Source organism: Paramormyrops kingsleyae, chromosome 3, assembly GCF_048594095.1.
Source record: "Paramormyrops kingsleyae isolate MSU_618 chromosome 3, PKINGS_0.4, whole genome shotgun sequence".
Lineage (NCBI taxonomy): Eukaryota > Metazoa > Chordata > Actinopteri > Osteoglossiformes > Mormyridae > Paramormyrops > Paramormyrops kingsleyae.
In genome coordinates, this window is record NC_132799.1 from 30,517,205 (window position 1) to 30,540,200 (window position 22,996).

General features: G+C 45.2%; 3 protein-coding genes across 13 annotated transcripts in view; 2 read left to right on the plus strand and 1 right to left on the minus strand.

Moving 5' to 3' along the window:
• Positions 1 to 8,182, plus strand: part of wnk1b (WNK lysine deficient protein kinase 1b) — a 66,955-nt gene extending 58,773 nt beyond the window's left edge. For 3 of the 5 annotated variants that reach the window (XM_072710124.1, XM_072710127.1, XM_072710128.1), the window contains 3 exons: positions 954 to 995; positions 2,912 to 3,120; positions 3,337 to 8,182. In XM_072710124.1, coding sequence (XP_072566225.1) covers positions 954 to 995; positions 2,912 to 3,120; positions 3,337 to 3,642 — 557 coding nt within the window. In that variant the 3' untranslated portion in view covers positions 3,643 to 8,182. The remainder of the gene's footprint in view (positions 1 to 953; positions 996 to 2,911; positions 3,121 to 3,336) is intronic. The other 2 variants (XM_072710125.1, XM_072710126.1) reach the window with 1 other exon arrangement.
• A 1,254-nt stretch (positions 8,183 to 9,436) lies between these two features.
• Positions 9,437 to 13,573, minus strand: rad52 (RAD52 homolog, DNA repair protein). 3 transcript variants are annotated; one of them, XM_072710132.1, is made up of 11 exons: positions 13,073 to 13,573; positions 12,691 to 12,792; positions 12,527 to 12,620; positions 12,155 to 12,222; positions 11,640 to 11,758; positions 11,288 to 11,363; positions 10,906 to 11,150; positions 10,639 to 10,823; positions 10,322 to 10,417; positions 9,677 to 9,871; positions 9,437 to 9,592 (listed from the first exon to the last, which is right to left on the minus strand). In XM_072710132.1, the coding sequence occupies exons 1-10, from the start codon at positions 13,139 to 13,141 to the stop codon at positions 9,678 to 9,680; spliced, it is 1,248 nt and encodes a 415-aa protein (XP_072566233.1). In that variant the 5' UTR covers positions 13,142 to 13,573; the 3' UTR covers positions 9,437 to 9,592; position 9,677. The 3 variants fall into 3 exon arrangements, with proteins under 3 accessions (XP_072566233.1, XP_023666256.2, XP_023666255.2); XM_023810488.2 differs by having other exon boundaries at positions 9,677 to 9,904; XM_023810487.2 differs by having other exon boundaries at positions 9,437 to 9,595; positions 9,677 to 9,904.
• Positions 13,574 to 19,899: 6,326 nt separating this feature from the next.
• Positions 19,900 to 22,996, plus strand: part of LOC111843154 (proline-rich protein 5) — a 30,161-nt gene continuing 27,064 nt past the window's right edge. For 2 of the 5 annotated variants that reach the window (XM_023810482.2, XM_023810485.2), the window contains exon 1: positions 21,551 to 21,821. Coding sequence is in view for 3 of the 5 variants with exons in the window: in XM_023810474.2 (XP_023666242.2) it covers positions 21,726 to 21,821; positions 22,113 to 22,262 (246 nt within the window). In the remaining 2 variants the exon portion in view is untranslated. Of the gene's footprint in view, positions 19,990 to 21,550; positions 21,822 to 22,112; positions 22,263 to 22,996 lie in introns of those variants that run through there. The other 3 variants (XM_023810475.2, XM_023810474.2, XM_023810476.2) reach the window with 3 other exon arrangements.

Below are 22,996 nucleotides of genomic sequence, written 5' to 3' on the forward strand. Positions count from 1 at the left end.
ATTTAGTGGTTATACAGATCAAGAACATAACTGGATAGTGTTATGGCTCCAGTTCAGCTTTCCTTCCTTACTAGGGGGTTAATTTGACCACTATATTTTTCTGGGTATGATTCACTAGAACAGTATGGCCTAACAGCTAAACAGCAACCCCCCTCGAACCCCTGTTGGGTCTAAAACCCCCATTAGGAAGCCACAGCCCAGAAGCATCCTGACCACCTGCCACTCAGTGTCTAACCTCTCTGCCCTCAGCATTTTCACTCTCATCCATCCCATGCTGAACTTGTCACCCTCATCCAACCTCCCTATTAAAGGCATCATCCCTAAAGTTTCCTAACACAGCCGTGATTGTGCAGGTTTCCCCCAGTGCCGCAGTCTCGACAGCAGTATCCCCAGTAGATCGGCGCCTCTGTCAGCCTCGCCGATCTCATCACACCAGCTGAGGCGGCACAATGTTCTTGGTTCTAATTACCTTCCCACTGGTGCCCCCCCCCCAAATTGCTGCATCCCCATTTTAAACCCTCTGATTCATGTGGGGGCTGAATGGATCAAATAATCTTCCATGTCATGCCTCGTACACTCTGGTACATATAAAAGCAAAGATGACCCCCCCCCCCCCAGTACACATCAAACAACCTGTCCACCTATGAAGCAGTTTTGTGGCCTCAGCTGGTGTGAAATATTTTCAAGCAAACACTCTTCAGTGAAGCTGTAGCGTATCACAGTGTTTTCTGTGCTGTCACATGACCTCCGGCCCTTCATTCCTGTCCATTCCTGCTTGCATCCAATCCGCTACGCCTCACTCGAACGGTGTAGCTCAGCCATGCTTTTCCATGTTTTCTGGCCCGTGTGTGAGAGCCTGTGCACACTGACCTGCACTCTGTGCACATGCGCAGTGTTCGTTCCAATGATTAACACTGACTTCTTAAAATTCCGACGTTCTCTCCATGCTTCAGGGAAGATGGTGAAAAAAGTGTGCCCCTGCAACCAACTCTGTAGTAATTATCTTTTTTTAATAATAAAAAAAATCCAAGTCCTCACCTTCCTGCTCCTTGTTTGTATTGCTGCCTGCTTCAGTCCATCAGCCTGACCTGAGCATTTCGATCGCTATGACCCCCCCCCCCCTCCCCCCCCCGGCCACAGAAAGAATGCGACCCCTATGGGATGTGTCTCATCACACACTACTCCTGATCCACTGTGTTCTCACCCGGTTTGGCTTGTTACAGAGGATTTTTTTGTGTGATCTGAGTAATAGACAGGAGAGTGATTAGGGGAATTTTGTTTCACCACCAGCCTTATAGGAAGCGTATAAAGCCTGTAATTAGACAAATTAATTCATCCAGTTCAGCTTCTGTATGAATATTCTATCTTTGTTTCTTAGCAGAAGTCTCTGGCTCACTTTATTTATCTGGTGGCATTAACCAGCTTTTGGTGCCTTGCCCTTCCCCTGACTCAGACAAACTGGTTCTGTTTACAGGAGCAGTTTAACCGGCACGCCACCTGCTGGCCGGTGCTGCCGCTTTCTGTCGTGTGTGGTGATTAAGAGATGCACGGTTGCCTGCAGTCTTAATGACAGATTGGCTTCACACGCGGAAGCCCGCTTCTCTTGGATTGGCCAGTGCACTTAAATTATGTAATTTATTATTATTATTTTTTTAAAGCAGCCGTACCATTGGACTTGTACCCTTTACTCATGACTGGCTCACAGCAGTGACTCACTCTTAGGCTATGAATTTTTCTCTCCACAACATCTCAGTTTTTATGTCTGAACTATTTTTAGCATTTGGGGTGTGGTAGTACATTATTAAGAGAATGTGCCTCTAGTCACTGGCTTGTATTACACTTCCTGGGAGAAACATTAATCTACAGTATTATTAACTGACTTAACTGAGGGGTTTTGCAGTGCAAAAGTCAACTGAGGTCACTAGTAAATGCTGAAGTCAGGCGGTGTGCAACTGCTTCTCCCAGCATGCCCTGCTACCTGGAGCCTGGACTACATTTCCCAGAGTCTTATGGAGAGCTTTTGTTTCTGCTTTCGTTTCTGTTTTTGTAAGCTTCCTTTTTTGTTCTGCTTTCTGAATGGTGTATTTTCAGATGCTTATTCCAGTTGTGCCGTTTATGTGGCAGATATCTTCAGTACTTTTCGTTGTTGCTCCCAGCTCAGCTGTTTTGTGTTCTCGTGCAGTTCAGCGCGGTTTTTGCTGGCTTATTTATTGTATTTACGTATTTTAAGTTTGCATTCAGAGTAACACTGAAATACATCAGCCCCTGATAGAGACCAGAAAACTGCTCTGACGTGACCAACGAGTTAAAGAAATTGTTCATTTGGTCTGAAATGCCATATTGCACAAGTTTCTGGTTCAGAAATGGGGAGGCTGATGTATTGATTTTCCAGGTGCTGCCCGTTTCCTTCAAACCCCTCCCAAAATGAAGCTGCATTTCCTTTAACATCTGTGAGCAGTGAAATACCAAAATCTGTTATCTGTTGCTGGTGTGACCATTTTGATTTGCAAATTAACTGTACGTTTCTCTGGAAAACCAGGTTAGAATAACTTCAGATGTTGGCCTGTGCTTTAACTTTAAGTAATCCTTTTGGTGAAATAAAACCTTTCCAGACTAATTTATGACTTCTGGACCATGTGATATGTTCATTATATTTGCATTCATATTTAACCAAATGGAGACCACTGCAGTTTTATACTAAGAGGAATCTGCAGGATGGTTATGAATTAGTTGCACAAGGGCTCCACCTGCTGTGCCTGAGTGGAACTGAAGACTCACCCTACCCTATTTGCTGAACTGTTTAGATAACAGAACTGTGATCGGGTGTTTATCAGCTTATATTTCTTGTGAAGTTCACACCAGTATAAATTACTGTGGTTAATTATGTTGCTGTGTGTTTCTCTGCCTGCAGGGACAAGCAGCACTAACACAGTGAGTGGGCCAGGACAGGGTCAGAACCAGAACCCATTGCCTGCCACCCTGCCCCAGAGTCGCAAGGGCACTTTTACGGATGACCTGCACAAGCTGGTAGATAATTGGGCCATTAGCCTTTCACAGGGCAAGAAGAGCTCCAAGCAGACGTCGCACCCACAGTCGGCCTCTCAGAGCCACTCCTATGATGTGAGGATCTACTCGATATCACCGTCATCTCTGTGCAGTGCCGTCCAGGCCTTCTGTTCAGTTGTTGGTTCCTTTTGTACAGCTGAAGGGTCCTTAAGTCGTGAAATGTAGTGGCAGTGTGGATACAGTGAATGTTCTAGCGGCATAGCACTGTATGGATGTTCTCTGAATCGGCAGTACCAGACACTGACCTTTGACCTCTCTGCCTTTCCATAGGGGATTCCCCCAGTCAATATCGGACGCAAGTTTTCTGCCCCGAGCCAGCTGTGCCCCACCGTGGCCTCCACCTTGAGTGGACATACAGCACTATCCGGGTCCCGTAAGGGTTCCCTGTGCCCCATGCCAACCTACAGCTATCCCACTGCACAGTTTGGCGCACCCCAGTGGACAGGCCCTACCACACACTCGCAGACCCTGAGCCAGCTCCAGCCAGTGGCCCCAGGATCCCTGCAAAGCTTCCCCATCAACACCTTGCAGAATTCGGTCAGCAACTCTGGTGGGCCCAACCTGAGGACAACGTAGTGCCTGAGGGCACACTGGAGCAGGGCAGAGTCAGGCTGGACTGATTGACATTGGAAGGGGGGGCAGAATCGAGCACTGCTGGACTGAGCTGGCATCAGTGGCTTCTGTTTAGTAATTTAATTTTTTTCTTTTCCTTCAGACAAGTGGAAATGGGTATCAGAAAGGAGGTATCAGGTGTGATGGGTGTAAGCAGACCACATTGCTATCTGAGGCTCTTTACTGCTTTTCTTTCTTTCGTTTTTTTCCCTTTATGCAGGAGTATGCCAGACGCGTGTACGTCATCTTTCCAGAAACTTCTGTCCCTGATTGGTGCAGCAGGAAGTGTGGTAGCACAAAAAAAACAAGCTCACAGACACAAGGGTGCAATTTTTAGGGGCCAAAGACTGTGCAACAAAGACTGTTGAAAAGCCCCATTAGCAGGGAAGGGTGGGGAGGAGTTTGGAATGTTTATTTTCTCCCGAATGGCTGGAACAGGCATGCAGATTGCAACCTGTTTTCAGCGGGCTGACGTGTCGCCCTAGGTAACCCTGTGATTCATTCGTTCCATTAGCAGGTAGCTGACAGAGGCCCCACGGGCAGGTTCATGCCCTCCATTAGCAGGTAGCTAACAGAGAGAATCCCCGCGGGCAGGTTCATGTCCTCCATTAGCAGGTAGCTAACAGAGAGAATCCCCGCGGGCAGGTTCATGTCCTCCATTAGCAGGTATCTGACAGAGGCCCCATGGGCAGGTTCATGCCCTCCATTAGCAGGTAGCTAGCAGAGAAAATCCCCGCGGGCAGGTTCATGCCCTCCATTGGCAGGTAGCTGACAGAGGCCCCGCGGGCAGGTTCATGTCCTCCTTTAGCAGGTAGCTGACAGACCCCGCGGGCAGGTTCATGCTCTCCATTAGCAGGTAGCTGACAGAGGCCCCACGGGCAGGTTCATGCCCTCCATTGGCAGGTAGCTGACAGAGGCCCCGCGGGCAGGTTCATGCCCTCCATTGGCAGGTAGCTGACAGAGGCCCCGAGGGCAGGTTCATGCTCTCTAGTGGCCTCTGGTCAGTGTCAATGCATCTCAAGGAGACCTGGAGTCTTCTTCGCTGCTTGACCCTCCTGTTGCCATTTGATGCAATATTTAGGGTATTGCCCATTTTTTAAAAACATGTAAAAGTGGCCTTCATTTAAAGAAATCCATGTACAGTTTTTTTAAATAATGTATTTATACCCTTGCCCCCCCAGCCTTGATTACTATTCCATAATTTTTGGAGAGGCCCCCTCCACCTGTGAGCTGAACCCCTTTCCCATTGTCTGCTGCACACGGGAGGGGGAGGGGAAGCCCACGGGGGATGATTGCTTTGATTCTCAGCTTCTACTGGAGGGATTCAAATGCTTAGTCTGTGGGTGGGACCAGGAAGGTGACTCCCCTCCCCCGGGGTGTGTCTGACCAGCTGAAGTATGAAATCGTGGATTTGCTTAGGTGGGGGTAAAAAAAATAAAAAATTAAAAAACAGGAGGATCGGTCCTGTAGAGCTGTGTTTCTCAAACCAGTTCTAGAGCACACCCAGATATTCAACATTTTTTGCTTGCGGTAGGGAGCAAAAATGTGGACCGTCTAGGGGTCCCTGAGGGTTGGCAGGTTGGGAAACACTGTTGTAGAGGCTGTCAATAATTTCCAAGTATGGATATGAAATGAAGGGTTACTCTGTTAGCACATCTCTCCCATCTGGCCAAGCAGAAGGAAGGTATATGGGAGGTCATCCCAAGGTCATCAGCTGCATGGTGTACAAAATCCTGGTGCCTCTGCACACAATGCTTTCACAAGGCTGTTTAAGCTTTAAACGTATGATCTTACTAATGGTATCAGCTTTTGTAATCTCGACTGCGCTAGGGCCTCTTTCGATAGTTTGATTGAATTGTATATTAAAAAAGTGTTCTGTATGGACCTCTATCTACCCATCAGTTTTTGATGTTGAAACACTGTGATTATTAAATGTTGTTGGGCAACATTAGTTAAAAACAAAAAGCAAAGTGGAAGTTGGAGGGTTATTATTAATAGACTAAAGTAAGGCTAGCTATTTCATTATATTGTACTTATTTGAGACACTTTAACCTTTTTTCCTTCGTACTTTCTTTATATTAGATAAATGTGAATGTAAAAAAAATGGTTTCAATGTACTTGAATAACCTGTCTCTCCCTTCTCCCATTGCCCCAGTAAGCTTGCTGGAATTTTATAGTGCCTTGCATTTGTTTATTTGCTTTGGATTGAACATGGAGTAGTGAGCCCTGACGCTATGTGCTTTCATCAAGTGCTTAAGCGACCCTATGGATCGAGCTTGAGGATTAGGTACACACCAAGGGGGTGGCATTTATTTTTGGTGCCTTTTTATAAGTTGTTTTTCTTGACTTGGAGTTAATTGAACATTGAAATGCTGGAATGGATTGTATTGAATTGTACTGAAGTTTTGGCCGCTGCTTGTGCAGAGGGCGTGTGCCCCTATGCTCAGCACCTCACTGTATGTTTGGCGCGGGCGGCTAAAACATTCACAACTGTAATGTCTGTTGGGATTCTGACACCCCTTCTGTTAGCATTGGACGTCGAGCTCTAAAGTCTAAAACTGGCAGTTCTGACAATGAAGATGCGGTTCCTAAATGTAGCATTCCCATTTCTTAAGAGCAGGTTTCTGGTTTTTTTTTGTTAAAAAACTTGCAGTGATCATAACGATGCCGACCCCACCCCCCACAACAGCACAGAGAGCCTGGTGTTGAACAGAAAGAGATGCGAGTCCCATGAAGGTTGCTGAGGAAGTGAGAAGCGGCTTATGTGAATGTGTGTAGATACAGTGGTGCATTGCATAGCACTAAACATGATTTGGGGGCTGTTTGACCCCCACGGAGACATCTCCATCCACTCCCCTGGAGACTGCTTATACCCTTGAGCATAGAGGATGGAGGCACAGAACTGTGTGGTCTCCTGTACAGTGCTGTGACGGCAGTAGAAAAAGTACAGATTAGTTGTAGGATCAAAGGAGATGGATGTGGTAGGACCTTCAACACAAGGCTCAGGTGCAAAGTCTGTTCAATGTTCATTCCAGACCACAGGAGGCCCAGAGCTTACTCTGAGTGTGCTCTCAACTCCACCCCTATCTGCTCTCTCTTCACATTGAAACCGCTATGGATTGTAGATCATCATCTCCTCTCACAAAGTAGTCTGTCAATACTGCTAAACGCTTCTGTCGTTTCATTTCTGAGTCGTGTAGTTAAAGCGTTTTGGAGTTGAAATTGCTGCATCTTGTGTTATGGTTTTTCTGTCCCGGCAGGAGCGGGAGGAGGTCGTGGTGTCCTCAGACACTCTGCCCTTTGCCAGTCTCTGCACCATCTCTCCCTCATGCTGAGGCATGCAAGTGCCAGCAGGGAAGAGACTAATCCTATTTGAGAACTCCTGCCCAGACGTAACCCTTTTTAAAGAGGTAGATGAGTTGTGGGCAGGAAGGAGGGCAGGCTTTCAAAAGCAACTGAGCCTCCTATTGGATGTTCCCAGGCCTGGCTCAGTGTGCTACCTTCCTGTCTTGTCTCCTAATTGCAGAGCAAAAGGTTCAGATCTGCACAGAAATCGAAAGAGCACAGTTACCATGCATTTTGTGGTTTTAACACTTGTCACCTTAACTACTGATAGCTTACAAAGACTGCTAAATGTAAAGCCTGTTCTTACTCCTTAGCCGTCCCAGTAACTTGTCAGGTACAGGAAAGTTTTTCACTTGAATCTTTATATAAACACAGATGCTCAGCAGTTGTCTTTGGATAGCAGTTGGTGTTCTGGATATTTATATAAGTAGCTTTTTTTTTCTTCTATAAAATATTTCATTGCCCATTTGAAAGATGGTTTTCTTCAGAATGAAATCTATTCAGTATTACGGTTTGTTGAAGCTGTGAAGAGGAAAGCATTTTTAAATACTTTTTTCCTCCTAAAAAACCACATTTAATGCTACCAATGCAGTGCCATTGCCCTGACAAAATGACTTAATTGAAATCTCTTGTTTACTACTTGATGACAGAGGCTACAGTGCATCATATGCAATGTTTGTTGGTGGTACAGTGGTAAAACACCACTTTTTTTGTTACTTACAGAGGAGGCAACTTGCTGAATTAGTGTATATTATTGTCTGAATGCAGATACATGTTTTTAATCCAATTGCCTTTCTGTAAGGAATGCTCAGCAAAAGTGCCGATATGTAGAGATCCTATTCAGTACAGTAACACAAACACCAGGTTTCAATCAAAATGGGTTCATTCATCTTAAACTGCATGTGCTTGTTCCTCACTGGTTATAGTCTCACCTGGATCTTAAATAAATGACACTTTTTTGCCATTTGCCCTCCTGTGGAAAAAAAAATACAGAACAATACTGTTACTTAGTGCTACTGACCTGTCATTAAGTTATTTTGTACTACTATATGATTTGTTACTCTGTGTCTCTAGGTCCTCTAGTGACTAAGTAAATGGTTTCCATATGCTATTTAACATTGTACAAAATCTTCAATAAAATTTTCAAAAGTACCAAAAACCTACAAAATTGTTGGCTTTATCTGTTTGCACCAAGTACAGGGTGTTCAAGCTTCATATAACAAGTGCGTCGTGCTCCAAAAAGCAGGGCTGTGGAGTCGGTAGATAAATGCTCCGACTCCGACTCCTCAGTTTCTAAATTTTCCGACTCCCCGACTCCTCTGTATGTATATACTATGCTAATGTATTTTCTACATCCATTGAAGGAAAGGAAGGCAACATACATGTCATTTCACCACAGAACTACTGGCTAGGAAGCCAACACTCTACTATAATGCCAGATTAAAGACAAACACAATGAAAACAAGGATTTTGCCACCGACTGATGTGCGTGTACAATCGCAGCAATTGATTGGCGGCCGCAGATTGAGGGTGTCCACATGGACGGGCAGATCCAGCTTGCCAAAAATCTCGACCACCGCCCCCATCCAAAGTAATGTGATGCCTCTGTCTGCTGCAGTGGCTGTCTCCTCTGTCAGCCAGCCGGAAGTTTAGTGCATTGTGTCACTCACCGGCCAGCTGATCAGCAGAATGAGCCTCTGCTGGAGACAGGTAGGGAGATCTGTGTTCTCGGCTCCTTCGGCCCCCTTCACTAGCGCATAGCGACCCACCAGATGATTTTTCAGGCGTTTGACGCGTGATGACTTGTTGAACGGCCGAAAAATCTGCAGTGCATCTGTAAATGTATGGGGGGCTTTAGGCTAGGTTCACAGTTCCCTGTAACAGTGGAACACGACACAATGGAAAGCTGTGCCGCACCTTACCTGTGCATTACATCCCATATAGTGACGCATACAGTCAATGAAAAGCATGCTTCATGGTTACTTGACATGTTCTTTTTGTGGTAACATTATGCACTGCATGCATTGGGCTTTATTCTTACAGCAGAGAAGTAGTTCATTATGACTGTTTGTGAATTGGGACATTTCAACTTACTTTTTTAATTCCCATTTAAATTTAGTAGGAGTCGGAGTCGGTTAACTTTTTGCCGACTCCGACTCCAGGTACCCAAAATTGTCTCCGACTCCTCGACTCCGACTCCACAGCCCTGCCAAAAAGATTTACTTTGTAAATTCAATAAATGAATGAAAATGAGATTTAAGCTTGTTCTCAATTGTCCTTTCAATGCTGGGTAACGACTGCTTTTAAATAATTAACCCATAATACATTTCAGCTACCAGAGATTGCAGGTTGGATGAACCTGGAACTATTCCTTGTTTTAGTTCCTTTTCACAAAAAAACACAGACCACACTATTAAATGGTGATTTTATTTAAAGCAAAACAAAGATTATAAAGCCATTAAAATAAATATGCTCTGGGTGCATCTAAACTTATTGCAAACCCCGCACTAGGTGTCCAATTTTCGTTTCTTTAAGAGATGTCCTTGTCTATAGGGACTTTCTGCCCCCCCTGCTGGGAAAAAAGGGGAACTGTTACTTAAAATGATGACACTTGGGATTTGTTGCATCATAAATTCTGGGGCAGGTTGCTCACCTTAATGGGCACTGTGGTGCTGCTGGGGAGGTCTGTACTGGTGGCGGGCAGCTAGATCCTGGGGTCTTGCGGGAGGCCGGAGAGAGCCTATTCTCTGGGGGGTCTTGCTGCGTGTCAGCATCTGGTGGCCTCCACTAGGGGTGGAGGGTTGTTGGTACTTCTCCCCTGCTTTGGGCTCCTCTAGAAGGTCCATACCTTCCAGGGTAAAGTTCCAAAGCTCAGGGTCATCTGGAGCACAGATAAACCATGATCTGGATTTAAAGGGTAGGGGTACAATCTATCTAGTCTGTTAACATTTAGGGGCACAAAAGATTTCACTGTTTAGACTTAAAACCTATTTTAACAAATAGCGTTCAGTTGCAATTTGGTATATTTACACCATCTGTCCACCCTACAGGAAACTAAAAGCAGACGCCAGTTTTGCAGCGTGTGAGGAAACCTTATCTGTGCAACTGATGTAAATCCAGCGGACACAGGAGATTAAATAGGACTTTGCATTGAGCTGCAGTAACTGATTCCGATCAATTAAAAAATGCCTGGATCAGCCTCGATTCCTATCCTAGACATCGGCTTGGAATGTCACTGAAATAAAACCATCTCTGGCATTACTGTCATGAATGTGGGCAACCAAAGGTCTTATGCTACCAGCTAGATGCTCCTCCTCTCCACGGGTGGCACGGGGTGCTGCGGGGGTACTGTGGCTGACGCAGGAATCGCCCGAGCCGGAGGAGTTTGTTCTACCTGTGAGACGGAGCACAGTTGGACTAACTCAAGGCAGACACACATCCTGGATGCATCACTCCTATGCCATCTAAGGTCTAGCTCTAGAGGTGGTGAGTCGAATGCACCCTCCAAATAGCCACTGAATTATTCATGTGTCTGTTACAAATTTAATGGGTGTTTACAGGCTGTTTATGGAAAATCTATTTTAAATGACGTTCTGTTGACTTGTTTGAGTTGACCTTGGATGAAGCGTGACGTCTCCTCTCTGGACACGCCTAATTCCCCTTTGGTGATACGCTGGCCCTCTTGTCTGCTCCGGGCTTCCATCTCCTGACGAAACTTCTGCTGCAACTGCTGCTGCCTCAGCTTCCTCAGGTGCTTGGGGTCCGAGGAACCGGCCACGTCGGAAATGTCAGCGGCTGACCTGCACACCCAAGACCAAAGAAACGACTGTGAGATCGAGGGCTGAAGGAGCTGGACTTGCGACTAAGGCTGCTTGCTCTTACCTGGATAAGTTGTCAGGTATGTTTTCAATCTCCTGCTGGTTTATGCCTTTGCACAGTGAGGTTCTAGCGCTGACCGAACCCTGAATTGTGGAGGCTGAGGTACACGCTGTGGCGGCCTGCCCCAGTGCACCATGTCTCGTGCTACTGTGTTTGTTTTCCAGAGCCAAGCTGCAATACCTCGCCTTCTCCACCAGGGGCTCACTGTCCACGCGTTTTGTCTGAGCTGGGTCCAGCGGGGGTGGAGGCTACAACCATTATAATGGCAACAGTTTGACTCCAAATGCCCATCACCACCACCAAAAAAAAAGGTTTGCCAATAACATATTTGACTCAAAAACAAACTACTTCATAAGTCACATCCAGGGCATTAGGCTGTGCTGACCTGTTTTGGGATTTTGTTGATTGCTATGAGGTACTCCTTGTTCAGGATACAGTTTCCCAGTACATTGCCAAAGCACCTTAGAAGGAAGCAGGACAACAGTGTCAACCTTGTGAGGGGAAAAAAGGAATTCCTAGAAGACATGCTAAGATGGTGCCAGAATAATGTAGGACAGTATCCGGTTTGTAATTAGGCTACAGTTTTAAGGCACAGGTCATAGGGTGACATGGATATCCAAACCCACTGACTGCCAAATATTGCTATGGAAGAGGCTTCATCAGATCAAAGATTAGTGATTTAGGTTCTCTGTTTCTAACATGCTTGTGGCCTCTTGTCTGAGTACAGGATTATATACTTGAGGGCTCTTTTCAGTCCATCTGTGACAGCCTCCTTCCGCGCCTTTTCCAGCGACATGGCTTTAGACTTCAGTCCCTCACTGACGCCGTAACCCACATCCTCATGGTATGAGCCGTCCTGCAGGAGAGTTACACAGCTGTTAATTACACAGGCGTCTTCCCTGTCCGCTGAAAATGAAGATGTCAGATTTTTAAATGGGACTGAATGCTATGAAACACAATGGATCCAGTCTCATTCTAACTGGTTTGTGCATTAACTGACATCTCAACAGAAAACTGAGCAGAAGAAATATTCTAAGTATTTCGTTATTCCTTCCTTCTTCCTGGTTTTGTTTCTTTATTACAAGGCTTGAATTTATTCACTGCACACAGTATAGGCTGTATATTTCAGGTATAGCCCAAAGCAGTTTTAAAATATCATCACTTTTGTTTTTCATTCACATTTCCTGAAGAGCCTGACTACCAGTATTGTGAGAACTTCCGTCCTCTTACAACGGCAGATTGTTGCCCTTACCTTCAGCTGAACCTTCACAAATGCACTTACTCCAACATAGAATTTTCCATTGATGAGGTCCACAAAATCTTTAAAATCGCATGCATGGATAGAAAAAATAAACTTGTATCAGGGACATACTTCCAGTCAAATCCTGTACTCCCCTCTGATTACTAAGTGGAGAAAATCCTTTGGTGCATGTGCCTATTACAAAAAGAACCCTAATGAAATCCAAAATGTTTCACAGGCCATAAACCTGACTGATTGATTCAGCTAAAAATTAATGCACTGATTGTAATACATCAGATACTGTTCCACATATGGAATACATGGTAACATTGAGCTGAAATGCCACTTCCCATGGTCCCCAAGGAAGCAGATGTCTCTGCTCACCTACAGTCTGCTGGGAGATGGAATGGGACCAGCCATTGTACCCAAACATCTCATTAGCTAGGCTGATCACGCGGTGTCCCTCAATGTAGCAGACCTGTAGTACAGACACAACATTAACTCTGGAAAGAACTGTAAATGTAGGGAAATGAGTAGCGGCGGCCTACCTTCTGTCCACCTCCTGCCATTCTAGTGCTGATGTATTCAGGGCCGAGCGTCTGCCGTAGCGCATTCTGAACGGCCTGGTACTCCTCTGCAGTGTACTGGTACTGGAAAATTAAACGTCACTTTACACGGCCGATATGTCGCCAGGATCAACCCTAGATCTGCCACTAAAAAGGTAAATCCGTGTTGCATATGTAGTACAAACGTTTCATTGTTTAATATTCTTAAACGGGTTTTGATGTCCCCTATAGGAATGACTGACGATGCACGTGACCTGTCACTGGTTAAGTCTGTTAGAGAGAATAAAAATGTTTCATTAAAAACAGCAGACGGCAGAGTGCTGAAAATCTGAGTAAGTCTTTACAACCAGCCGCAGCCACAGACCTGTCCGAAACACAGTTTGGGAGCGAGGGCGTCCTCGGGTCTGCGCAGGGTGGCGGTGTCATTCTGCATGTTCGCTTTCCACTTCAACACGACAATGTTCAATACGAAATCTTCTAGTCAGTGCCAAACTTCCCCAAAAACAGCCACGTCATTTACCTATTTTTTGTTAAATTGCGGATTCTTTGGCAGTTAAAAGCGCTAAGCGTTCATCACTGGCCGACACACCACTACACATTGCAGCTGGTGTCAAGTTATTTATTGCAACACGGACTACAGACAAGATGCAAATCGTGAAGTTATGCGGTCATTAGATTTTTTTCATCTATAACGGAGCGCCGATTATGCGTACATTAAAAAAAATAGTTTACAGAAACAGCCAGTTACAATCTATTTCTAAATCCGCGCCCGCGACAATAGTAAGTGCAGGATGGGAATGAGGTCGTAAATTTGACGACCAGAGAGAGCCGCCATTTTGGATGTGGCATATGCAACGTTACTGTGCAAAGGCATAAACCAGCAATAGTAAGTGCAGGATGGGAATGAGGTCGTAAATTTGACGACCAGAGAGAGCCGCCATTTTGGATGTGGCATATGCAACGTTATAATGCGAACGAGTAGCGATAAACCATGGAGAGTAAGCCTGCTTATCCATCGTCATCATCATTATTATTATCATCGACTATTATTCAAATATTTAAATAGTGTAGCGTACGAACTAGTTTAAGAGCAGAACAAGTTCATCTGCATTTAACCACACGATGGTATATGGTACGATGGCTTATGTTGCCTTACAAACTGATTTCCTTCGCATGAAATGTCTTTAGCTGCATTATGAGCGTTACTTTTTTTTCTGAAGAATACAAACAGTGCAATCATTTTTTAATGGAAGTAACGATAGTACGTTTAATAACATTAATGATATACTGCTTAACTGATGTTTGGTCAACAATACGGAGTATATGAAGTGCTGTCGCTGATCTCTACTAGTTAATACGCGTAGCAATAGATCCTTTCTGCATGGATCTCTTGTACATTGTGCTCTGCACATCAGTTTCACCATGTCAATAATATATTGCACGAAAGGGTGCCGTTGGGTTTTCTGCCTTTTGAAAGCGCCGCTCTACCTGACAGTAGATGATTACGGCTAAAACAAACATAACCGGCCACGGCGGAGTCCCGACTTAAATGGGTTACCATGTGGAAATAATGAAGATGATGGGAACTGAAAAGAGAAAAGTATGAAAGAAAATTACACCGGAACCAACATTTCACAGTGAGGGTGTTCTCGTGGATAAAGGAAGCTTATGTGTTTTGGACAGGCCTCCATAGGGAGTGTAAATAAGGGGTCAAATCCTAGATTAAACTCATGAGGCAGTCAGCGGCGGTGGCTGCTCGTCCAGACACGTAGGTTGTGGGTAACATATAAATAGAACGAGCAACGAGTTCCGAGTGAGGAAGTGTCTCTATCAGGGCAGGAGCTGGGTTGCTTTGCAGGTAAATCCTTCTTGGCAGTCATTTACTAGATTTTTTTTAAAGCTGTATATGGACCCATATGATTCTTATATGTTGACATTTATGCATTTCAATGCAAATGAGGATCACTGTGTTGACTGGTACAAGAGAAATGGTGGCGAAATTAAATCCAGGCAGAAAAAGTCCACATACCAGGGCTCCTTATATCTGATCCTCAATTCCAGGCCTCCTTTTCAGTTCTCCAACAGGAGGTAAGGAGTATGCACTGATACAGTGCACTGCCACACCCATCACATGACAAACCACCTCAGCAGTGAGAACTTTAGTGCAGCCATGTGGCAGGTGATACTTCAGCAACACACCAGTCCAAATGGACCAGTGTCCTGCCAATAACCCCCACTGTTTTTTTCCCCCCTGTAAGTTGGGGGACCTCCTTATAGGGCTGGATGTAGATTAATATCATACCCAGAATGAAGCAGTTGCAGTTTAAGGGCCTTGCTCAAGGGCCCAATGGAGGAGAATTACTCTGGGCATTCATGGGATTTGAACCAGCAACCTTCCAGTTACAAGCACAGATCCCTAGCCTCAGAGCCACCACTCCACCCAGGTCATCAGTTTAATAATTACTGATTCTGATTAGCCAGAGGCTTCATGCCTGGGTCACGGGTAAATGAAGGCTGGAAAATCAGCAGGGCTCTGCCTTTAGGGCTGTGATTTGAATAGCCTGGGCATATACAGTATTCTTTACAAGCCCCACTTGTGCACATTCTGCACTGGGAGCCCCCTGCAGGTACATGCTGAACCCTGCAAGCGCAGAGGTACTACCAAACAGTATACCCTCCACACCCTCGCTGGCACCCTCTACAGGTGGATGAGTCACATGACAAGTGGGGATCGGCTGGTTTCCATAACTCGCTGTTTCCACCGGTGAGAGTTTGAGGTCAGAGCAGGAAGCGGCTTGCCACAGTATCGGGCTGTCAGCTGACGTAAAGCTAGCCGTGCCTCCAGGGAGCGTGGGGGTGTGTTTCTTTTTTAATGTAGTTAATGTAGCTACATGTGATGTATACAGTGACATTCTTTAAGGATTTAAAAAGAAACAGAGCAGCACTGTTAGGCTGAGGTAGGCAGTTCAGTCAGTCGCCGCCTCCATATATATATGGCCCCCCTAAGTACTTTTTGAAGTTTTGCCTCAACTAAACATAGTCAGTAAAAAATTAAGTTTGCCTCGCTGAACTATTCATTTTTATCTCATTATAATTAATATATTATAGATCTCATTATATGTGTAAATTTAATTATAGCTTGAAGATATAGGTATTGTTTATATTCAGTGTAATGATCTCAATAATGATTTTTACAGTTGTGAAAAAGGTTTCCCACAAATCTACCAACATGAGAGGTGTAAAAATATTTTGACCTGCTTCCTGTTGGTATAGGCATGTTTTTAATACCCATCTCCTGATGTATAAAGGTCAGAACCTTTAAGATAAGTGAGACAGCTGTGGTATTATCACAATGAGCCTTTTTGGCTCATTTTTTGGTTTCGATTTTAAACACAACCAAAATAGAGATGGAAGCGCATCCGTCCAGCGAAAGACAAAGTGATTCCACCCAGCCAGGTATCATAATTTGCCGATTTCAGCATCTTAGATGCCCCACATTGTCTCTGATATAATCTTTTTTATTATTATTACAAAAATCAAGCGGCGTTTAACAGCTGACTGGGGTTATTCTACAGTAGGTGAGTGTACAAGCAGTAACTATCAAGCCTTGTCATACTGAATCAAGGCAAGCCTCAAAGGACAGTGTTCACCTTAAGCTGAACAAATGAGCTAAAGACCTGAGCCAAGAACCAAATTCAGGCTGGCGAGGGGGGTGGGGTCCTCCTCTGGATGGAAAGCCAGTTCGGTAATGATGATGTGTTCTGTAAGGACCGCCTGTGATGAAGCGTGTAGCTGAGCAGACTGGCATGTGGAGCCTGCCGAAGGCAGCTTTTGGAGCTGAATGGCAGATCATGTGACTGCAGTTGGAAATAGAAGGAACGGTCATTATTTATTTTAGTCCTGAGAAGCCCAAGTCCAGGCTTGATTTTTAACTATAAATTTCGACCGCAAAGACACTGCATTGCTTTATAATCATACCTAGATATTTATAAGTAGAGATCAACTCCAGTTCTCACTTATTACATGTAACATGTTTAGGAGACAGTTCTGTCCCTTGCCATGTGTTGCTGATCTATGCAGAATTAACATGCTACGTACATGTACCCAGAAAAAGATTCATTGCGTTAAAGAATGAAGTGCTGCAGATGTGTTGAGCGTAACGCATAGCATGCTAAATGTTAGCCCTCTTCATTATGTGCTGGAGTCTGTCCTCTCAGGCCTAGCTGACTGCATTGCCGGTCCCTCCTTTCTTGGTTCGTAAGGTGAATACCCCAGTAAGATGTGGCCCGATAAGGCTGATGTGTTGAGGTTTAGGAGACGTTCTGCAGGCCTCGGCGATGCTGCAGACATATGCAGACGGACTTAGATATGCACACTGTGCAAGCACCATCCCAGCCTCCCACCAACACATGAAGGTGTAGGGGATCACTGCCTTGCAGGGGGTGGTCTTGGGAGCCCGGGGCTCCAGGAATCCAACACGCCTCCACCTGTTAATGTGACTGTTCGCTTCATTTGCTTCTGGTTAGGTGCCTTTGTTGGTGAGCTGCACCACTTGGGGATTCTGTGCTGCTGCTTCTCTTCTTTAAAATGCAATTTTTTTTTTTTTGTACCTGGTGTTTGAGGTCGTGATTTTTTCTGCAGATAACCCATGGTAATGCATTTAGGCATCTCAAGTTGCTTTCTTAAGCTTCCTACCCCGTGTCATTCGTTAGGCTCTTAACAGCTGAATCGTTGAGTCTGATACAGAGGCCGTCGATTTCGCTTGGAAGAAAGCCCACCGCTGGGTGACTGAAAGCCTTTCGCTGAAGGTGGCCGGGTGTCATGCCTTGTGGGCTTTTTGAAGTCCAGCCTGCTGAATATATGTGAATTGGCTTTTTTTTTTGCAGTGTAGTTGAGTCATTTCTGCTGCCACTTGTGGATTCATCAAGTAAAAATTTAACCACATGGTCAGGTGTGGCCAGCTGCCTGGAAACCGCTACGGTGACCTTCAGCGGAACCCAAGAGGCCATGTTTAGGCTGAGCAAGAAAAGGAACGGAATCTTGTCTGAGGGGTCCTTGACCCATCAGTGGTTGAGGTTATTGGAGTTATTAATTTACCCTGCAAACAGGCAGGGCTGCCCCCAAATCTAAGTCCTGATTTCTTGGGGGGATCCGGCAGATTCCTGTAGCTCTGCAGGCTGCTTTTCTGTTTTGTAAACAGAGAGATGATGGCGGGATTGATGCTGCAACAGACTGAAACTCGGCAACCAGTGAACTCATTCAAGATAAGCCTGTGTCAGTAAGAGCCTGTGAACTGCTGTGAAGAGCCTGTAGTTTTCAGCAACCTTCCTAGGTTGAAAGGCAGGTCTAATAATTGCCTGAAGTATCAGTTATTTTGGCTGCATTTTGGCTCTTGGATCGTGGAATGTACCTAATTTTCCACTAGTAACACTGGTGCTCCTTACTGACAATTTTAGGAGCACCACGTACATCGACGTGCCACACATTCATATTCTTTCCATCTTAACTGCATTAGCGATAAATGCTTTGCTAATAAATATACAATTTACAGTGTGATGTTTTATTTTAAAAGAAAAAGTCATATAGTGAAGTAGTGTTTTAAGAAAAAATCATTAAGGTGAATGGTGCTTTTTAAAAGCATAAACACTGAAGTTTCATTGTCACCAAAGGGCAAAGCGAGAGCGAGAGGTCTTATGAAGCAGGTGATGACATCCTACACAGAATTGTCCCCAACCCGCATTAGGATGACAGTCTCGTGTTAGCCACGGCACTCTAATTGCTCACTGTCTTTCTCACACACACGCGCACACACACACACACACCAACGGAGTTGGGTATCATTCAGATTTCATTGATTCCATATCTGATTCCGGTTCCGCTCATCTAGTCCAGCTTTTATTGATTCTTGGTTTCGATTATAATACGGTACGAAAATTGTCAAAATGTCTCAATAACAAAACACTGCATTTATTCTCATTAAAGAGTTCAATCTCAACTTTTACAACAAAGGTTACTTGCAGCAGTTATGTTATTTCCATATTTAGTTAAAACAAACAGGATGTTTCAAGATGAAATAATCTTAACAACCACCCTGAATCTTGGATGTCACTGCCACTGATGTCAGTAATACTTTACATATCTGTTTAACCTGCCTGAACTGAATGGTACGAAGGTTCAGTTTTATTAATTGCTAAATGGTAAATAAGTCGGGCTTTATCCATGACACAGCTTAACTCCAGGAGAAAAAGCTGAATGAATGAAACAATGGCTGAATTTATATACATATACTTTCCCTCCACAGCAGTGTGTTTAAAAGCCATATTATACCCACTTAAACCACGGTTATTACACGTATGACTTACACTTTTGTACATGTAAGACAGGCCTTTCGGTTTAGCAGCAAGCAATTTCCGAACTACTGACTGGGTGAACTCCTGCTCTTCTGGATGAATGGGCAAAAATGCCACAGACACCCTCCAAAATCTTATGGAAGGCCTTGTGGCAGCTGTTATAGATGTAAAGGGGGGACCAACTCCATATTGACGCCTATGGGTTTAGAATGGGACGTCATAAAAGTTCCTGTAAGAAATGACTAGGAGTCCCAATACTTTTGTCCATATAATGTAATTTCAAGTTGTCGTGCATCAACCCTTACATAGTTCATTAAAAATACACATGTAGGAATTGATAAGTGGAAAGGTAATTCAGAGGTCTTCCCCAGTTCTTAAGAATTTAGAACAGTTTCTAATTTGGACCTGGTTCTCAATACCCAACCCTACACGCCAATCCTCGATCCCTCCTGGTGTTTCACGTGACATATGATGATGGTCTTAAAAAAATAAGGCAAGTCAATCTGGTGCACCTAGTTATAAAATCTAGTTGCGTTCTCTCTAAAAATGGCCACAAGATGCGACTAAATGGGCGCAATCTGGATCCCTGTATCCCCATAGTGTGAGGAAAGTGACCACGGTGCGGTCAGAGCTGTTAACTTAAACGAGCACCATGTGCTCTAACGTGTACAGCCTGCTTTGTTTGATCCACAGTTTTGCTTTTTTTCACTATGTATCCAGTCTAATGAAATCATGTCTCTCTCCCTGCTGCCTGCATAGCACCTATACTGATACTTCGCATCCCTCCCCCTGCAGCGACCTGCCCGGCTGGACATTGCGGGGCGGTGGAGCTGATGCGGCTATCGCAGAGCCAGCTGGAGGGCGCTCAGGGGGCTGACGACAGCAGCCTCCCCCCGACCCCCCCGGTCCAAGGAAGAGACACACTGCTATGGTGAGCTCTGGGTCAGCTGACTCCATCAGAACTCTCATCCCCCCTGGAGCTAGCCCCCCTTTCCCTCCTGAGACCTTTTTGAAGCAGTAATTCTGCAGCTCTGAAGATAATCCCCCCCCCCCCCCGGCCCCCTAGTCTTCTACAGGGCACTTCAGCACCAAACCAGGAGGTGATGTGCATGTGTGTCTGTGAGAGAGAGAAAGAGAGATAGAGAGAGAGAGAGAGAGAGGGAGAGAGAGAGAGAGAGAGAGGGAGAGAGAGAGAGATTGGCCTGGTCTGCCCCTGCATACAGTGTCAGCTGGATCGATGGCAACCCTGAGGCCACACAATGGCGCCCATTGAAGGGGCTTGTGGGTAGGGCGGAGCTTAGCTTGGCCTTCCTCTTGAGCACTGCTGACTTTGTTACAGGGGCCCCTAGCCCATTTCCAGGAGGGGGGGTGTATATGTATGTTTAACAATGTGTAACCATGGAGTAAGAACTCATTTTGCTCACTGGAGTCTCTTTGAAGCCAAACACACTTGTATACTTTACTAATTGCGTTCAATTTTTTCCCTAGACCATATATCTATAAAGGAATATAGTGGCCAGAGTAGTGACTCGTCTTCTTTCGCCAATCACAGAGCTCACATTGCCGGCACAGCAGAGATTGGTCAGGGGGATCCTCCGTGACAGGCAGCTGTGCTTTGATTGGCGACGTTTAAGGTCCTCTTCACCTCAATTGGCTGATATCAAACACACTGTGCACCATGCGAATGGGCTTCTACCGAATGCTTAATAAATGAAACATACCAGATTCATATCAGCAGCTGCTGTTCAGCACGTGTTTCTCTTGTACACAGTTGCAGAGGAGCGTGGATAGGAATGACAGCTGCGGGCGTTTCTCACTGTCATTCTTACTGTATTTGTTTTCACTCAAATCAGATCAAGGAAGCCATCAAGTAGGTGTACTTGCTATGCACACAGAGTGACCTCTTGAAGCTAGGTTACACTGTCTGTTTATGTGTCCTTTCGCTAAGCAGACGGTGCCACTGCTCATACTTGCACACGTATTTTACGTCATTCTGGAGGACTAAAAGTTATTTCCACTAGGGGGCAGTGTGAGAAAACCATCGCAGTTTGTTTCCGGTCTTACGTTTTTGTATGAGGTTGTGGCATGAAATGTTGTACACTCACTGCTTCCACAGCGAGTTGCTAATTTTATAATACTGCTGCCGCGTTCTCTATATTCCACCCACTGCTCCACATTATATTGGTACTTCGCTCTGCCACGTATCACTTTACTAGCTCATGTTGAATGTTGCATTATATGCATTATATAATGCGTAGTGTTAATTCCTGGCGTAGGTGCACAGACGACGTGTGGAGTCTAGGTGGAAAAAGCGTGGGGGCCCTGATGCGTACATGGACGCATTGTCAGCTTCGAGTATAAACCAGCCCTTAGGGAGCAGAGAGAATACTGTTGTTTTTGGGAAGCCATTGAAAATAGGAAGTCAGAGAGTAGTGGATCAAGCATAAGGCAGCAGCGTGGGAGCTAATCCCTAAACTGTACCTCTCCGTCGGGGACAAAGGGGAGTGGCTACTGGTAAACCCCGCCTCTCTCCTACTGTATTTGTCTGCGTTTCCTCTTCCCCATTATATACTGTGCTTTCCTGTCTGGATACCAGTTTGACCCCCATCAAAAAACAGGAGTTAATCCAGAGACTCGCAAGTTACTAAATGCCAGCTGTTGTTTCTGATGAGTGAGGATTTTGCTCCTACAGCCGACAGGAAGCTGGAGATTTCTCACAGGATCCGCGCGATGAAAACCCAAATTCCTACACCTGCTCACCCGGTAAGTGTCAGTGTTCTTACTCCTATATCTTTGCCTGCTGGCAGTCCCTCGTGTGAAAACCTTAAACTGGAGATGGTTGGCCTTGAAGTGCCTACCATTAAGATGGTGTGACCCAGCTCTGCTGTCTCCTGTTTGTATCTCCTGCCAAGGCTAAACAAAGGCTTCCCAGAGCGGGAGCTGTGAGTTATGGTTGTTACGGAGTCTGGTAGCTTGGCAGCACGTGAGTGTGTGGCTGAGTGAGTGTTTTCCACAAGCTGGTGTGCTTAGGTGCTCAGGTTTGCCTTTCTAAAGACAGTGGGATTCCAGGCTGCCGCTTATGATCAGCTGGATGTCTGCGGCGAATCTGGCCACCCTGCGGTTGTATCTAAACAGAACGGCAGAAGGGAACCAGTGATTTTCCTGCTACAAGCATGGGGAGCAGGAATTTTCCCTGCCCCAAAGGTTAGTGAATGGTGCAAATATAGTATAAATAGTTCTGCCTCTCGAACTGGATCTGACAGTACCCCTCAACATTGAGACAGTTTAAGATGCCAGTGGTTCTTTTTATTCTGTACCAGAGGTGGAGATTTCAGGTCCAGAGAGTACAAATCCAGACCAAGATTTTGTTTCAACCAACCAGTTGAGTACTCTGTGACTGTGACTCTTTATACTCAGCTGGTTGGTTGAAACAAAATCTTGGTCTGGATTTGTACTCTCTGCACCTGAAATCTCTACCTCTGTTCTGTACCCACATAATAAGCAGTCTGTCTACATCAGTGCCCATGTGACACTGTCTTTGTATGTGACGACCGAGACACGTATGTGTGCTTGACACGGTGTGCAATTAAGTCGACCTCAATTTTCAAGAGTCGTGACTCCACTGTTTCTCCTCCCTGCTAAAGCAAACACGGCATAGGTCAGCGGGACACTTTTACTCAACCTCCCACTGGGATTCTGAGACTAAAACCTGGTTCCATTAATGGCCACCATGCGCTGTCGGAGGTATTGACCAGGCTTGAGATAATTCCAGCAGAAAGCTTTGGAAACCAAGGCAATTGCAACCTTCATATAATTCCAAAAATCTGAACAACAGAAGAGGAACCATCTTTTGTTTATATTAGCAAGTTCTGTTTTAGCGTGCTGCTAGCGCTCCCTTAAACTTCCACTTTAATTCATGTACGACTTTTTAAACACAA

Excerpts from the sequence above, each read along its gene's own strand:
- rad52 (XM_023810488.2), bottom strand. The coding sequence starts at position 13,141 with ATGCAGAATGACACCGCCACCCTGCGCAGACCCGAGGACGCCCTCGCT. Across the intron at positions 12,223-12,526 it reads CATCTCCCAGCAGACTGTAG|ATTTTGTGGACCTCATCAAT; the intron begins GTGAGCAGAGAC and ends GCGATTTTAAAG. Across the intron at positions 11,364-11,639 it reads GGACTGAAAAGAGCCCTCAA|GTGCTTTGGCAATGTACTGG; the intron begins GTATATAATCCT and ends CTTCCTTCTAAG.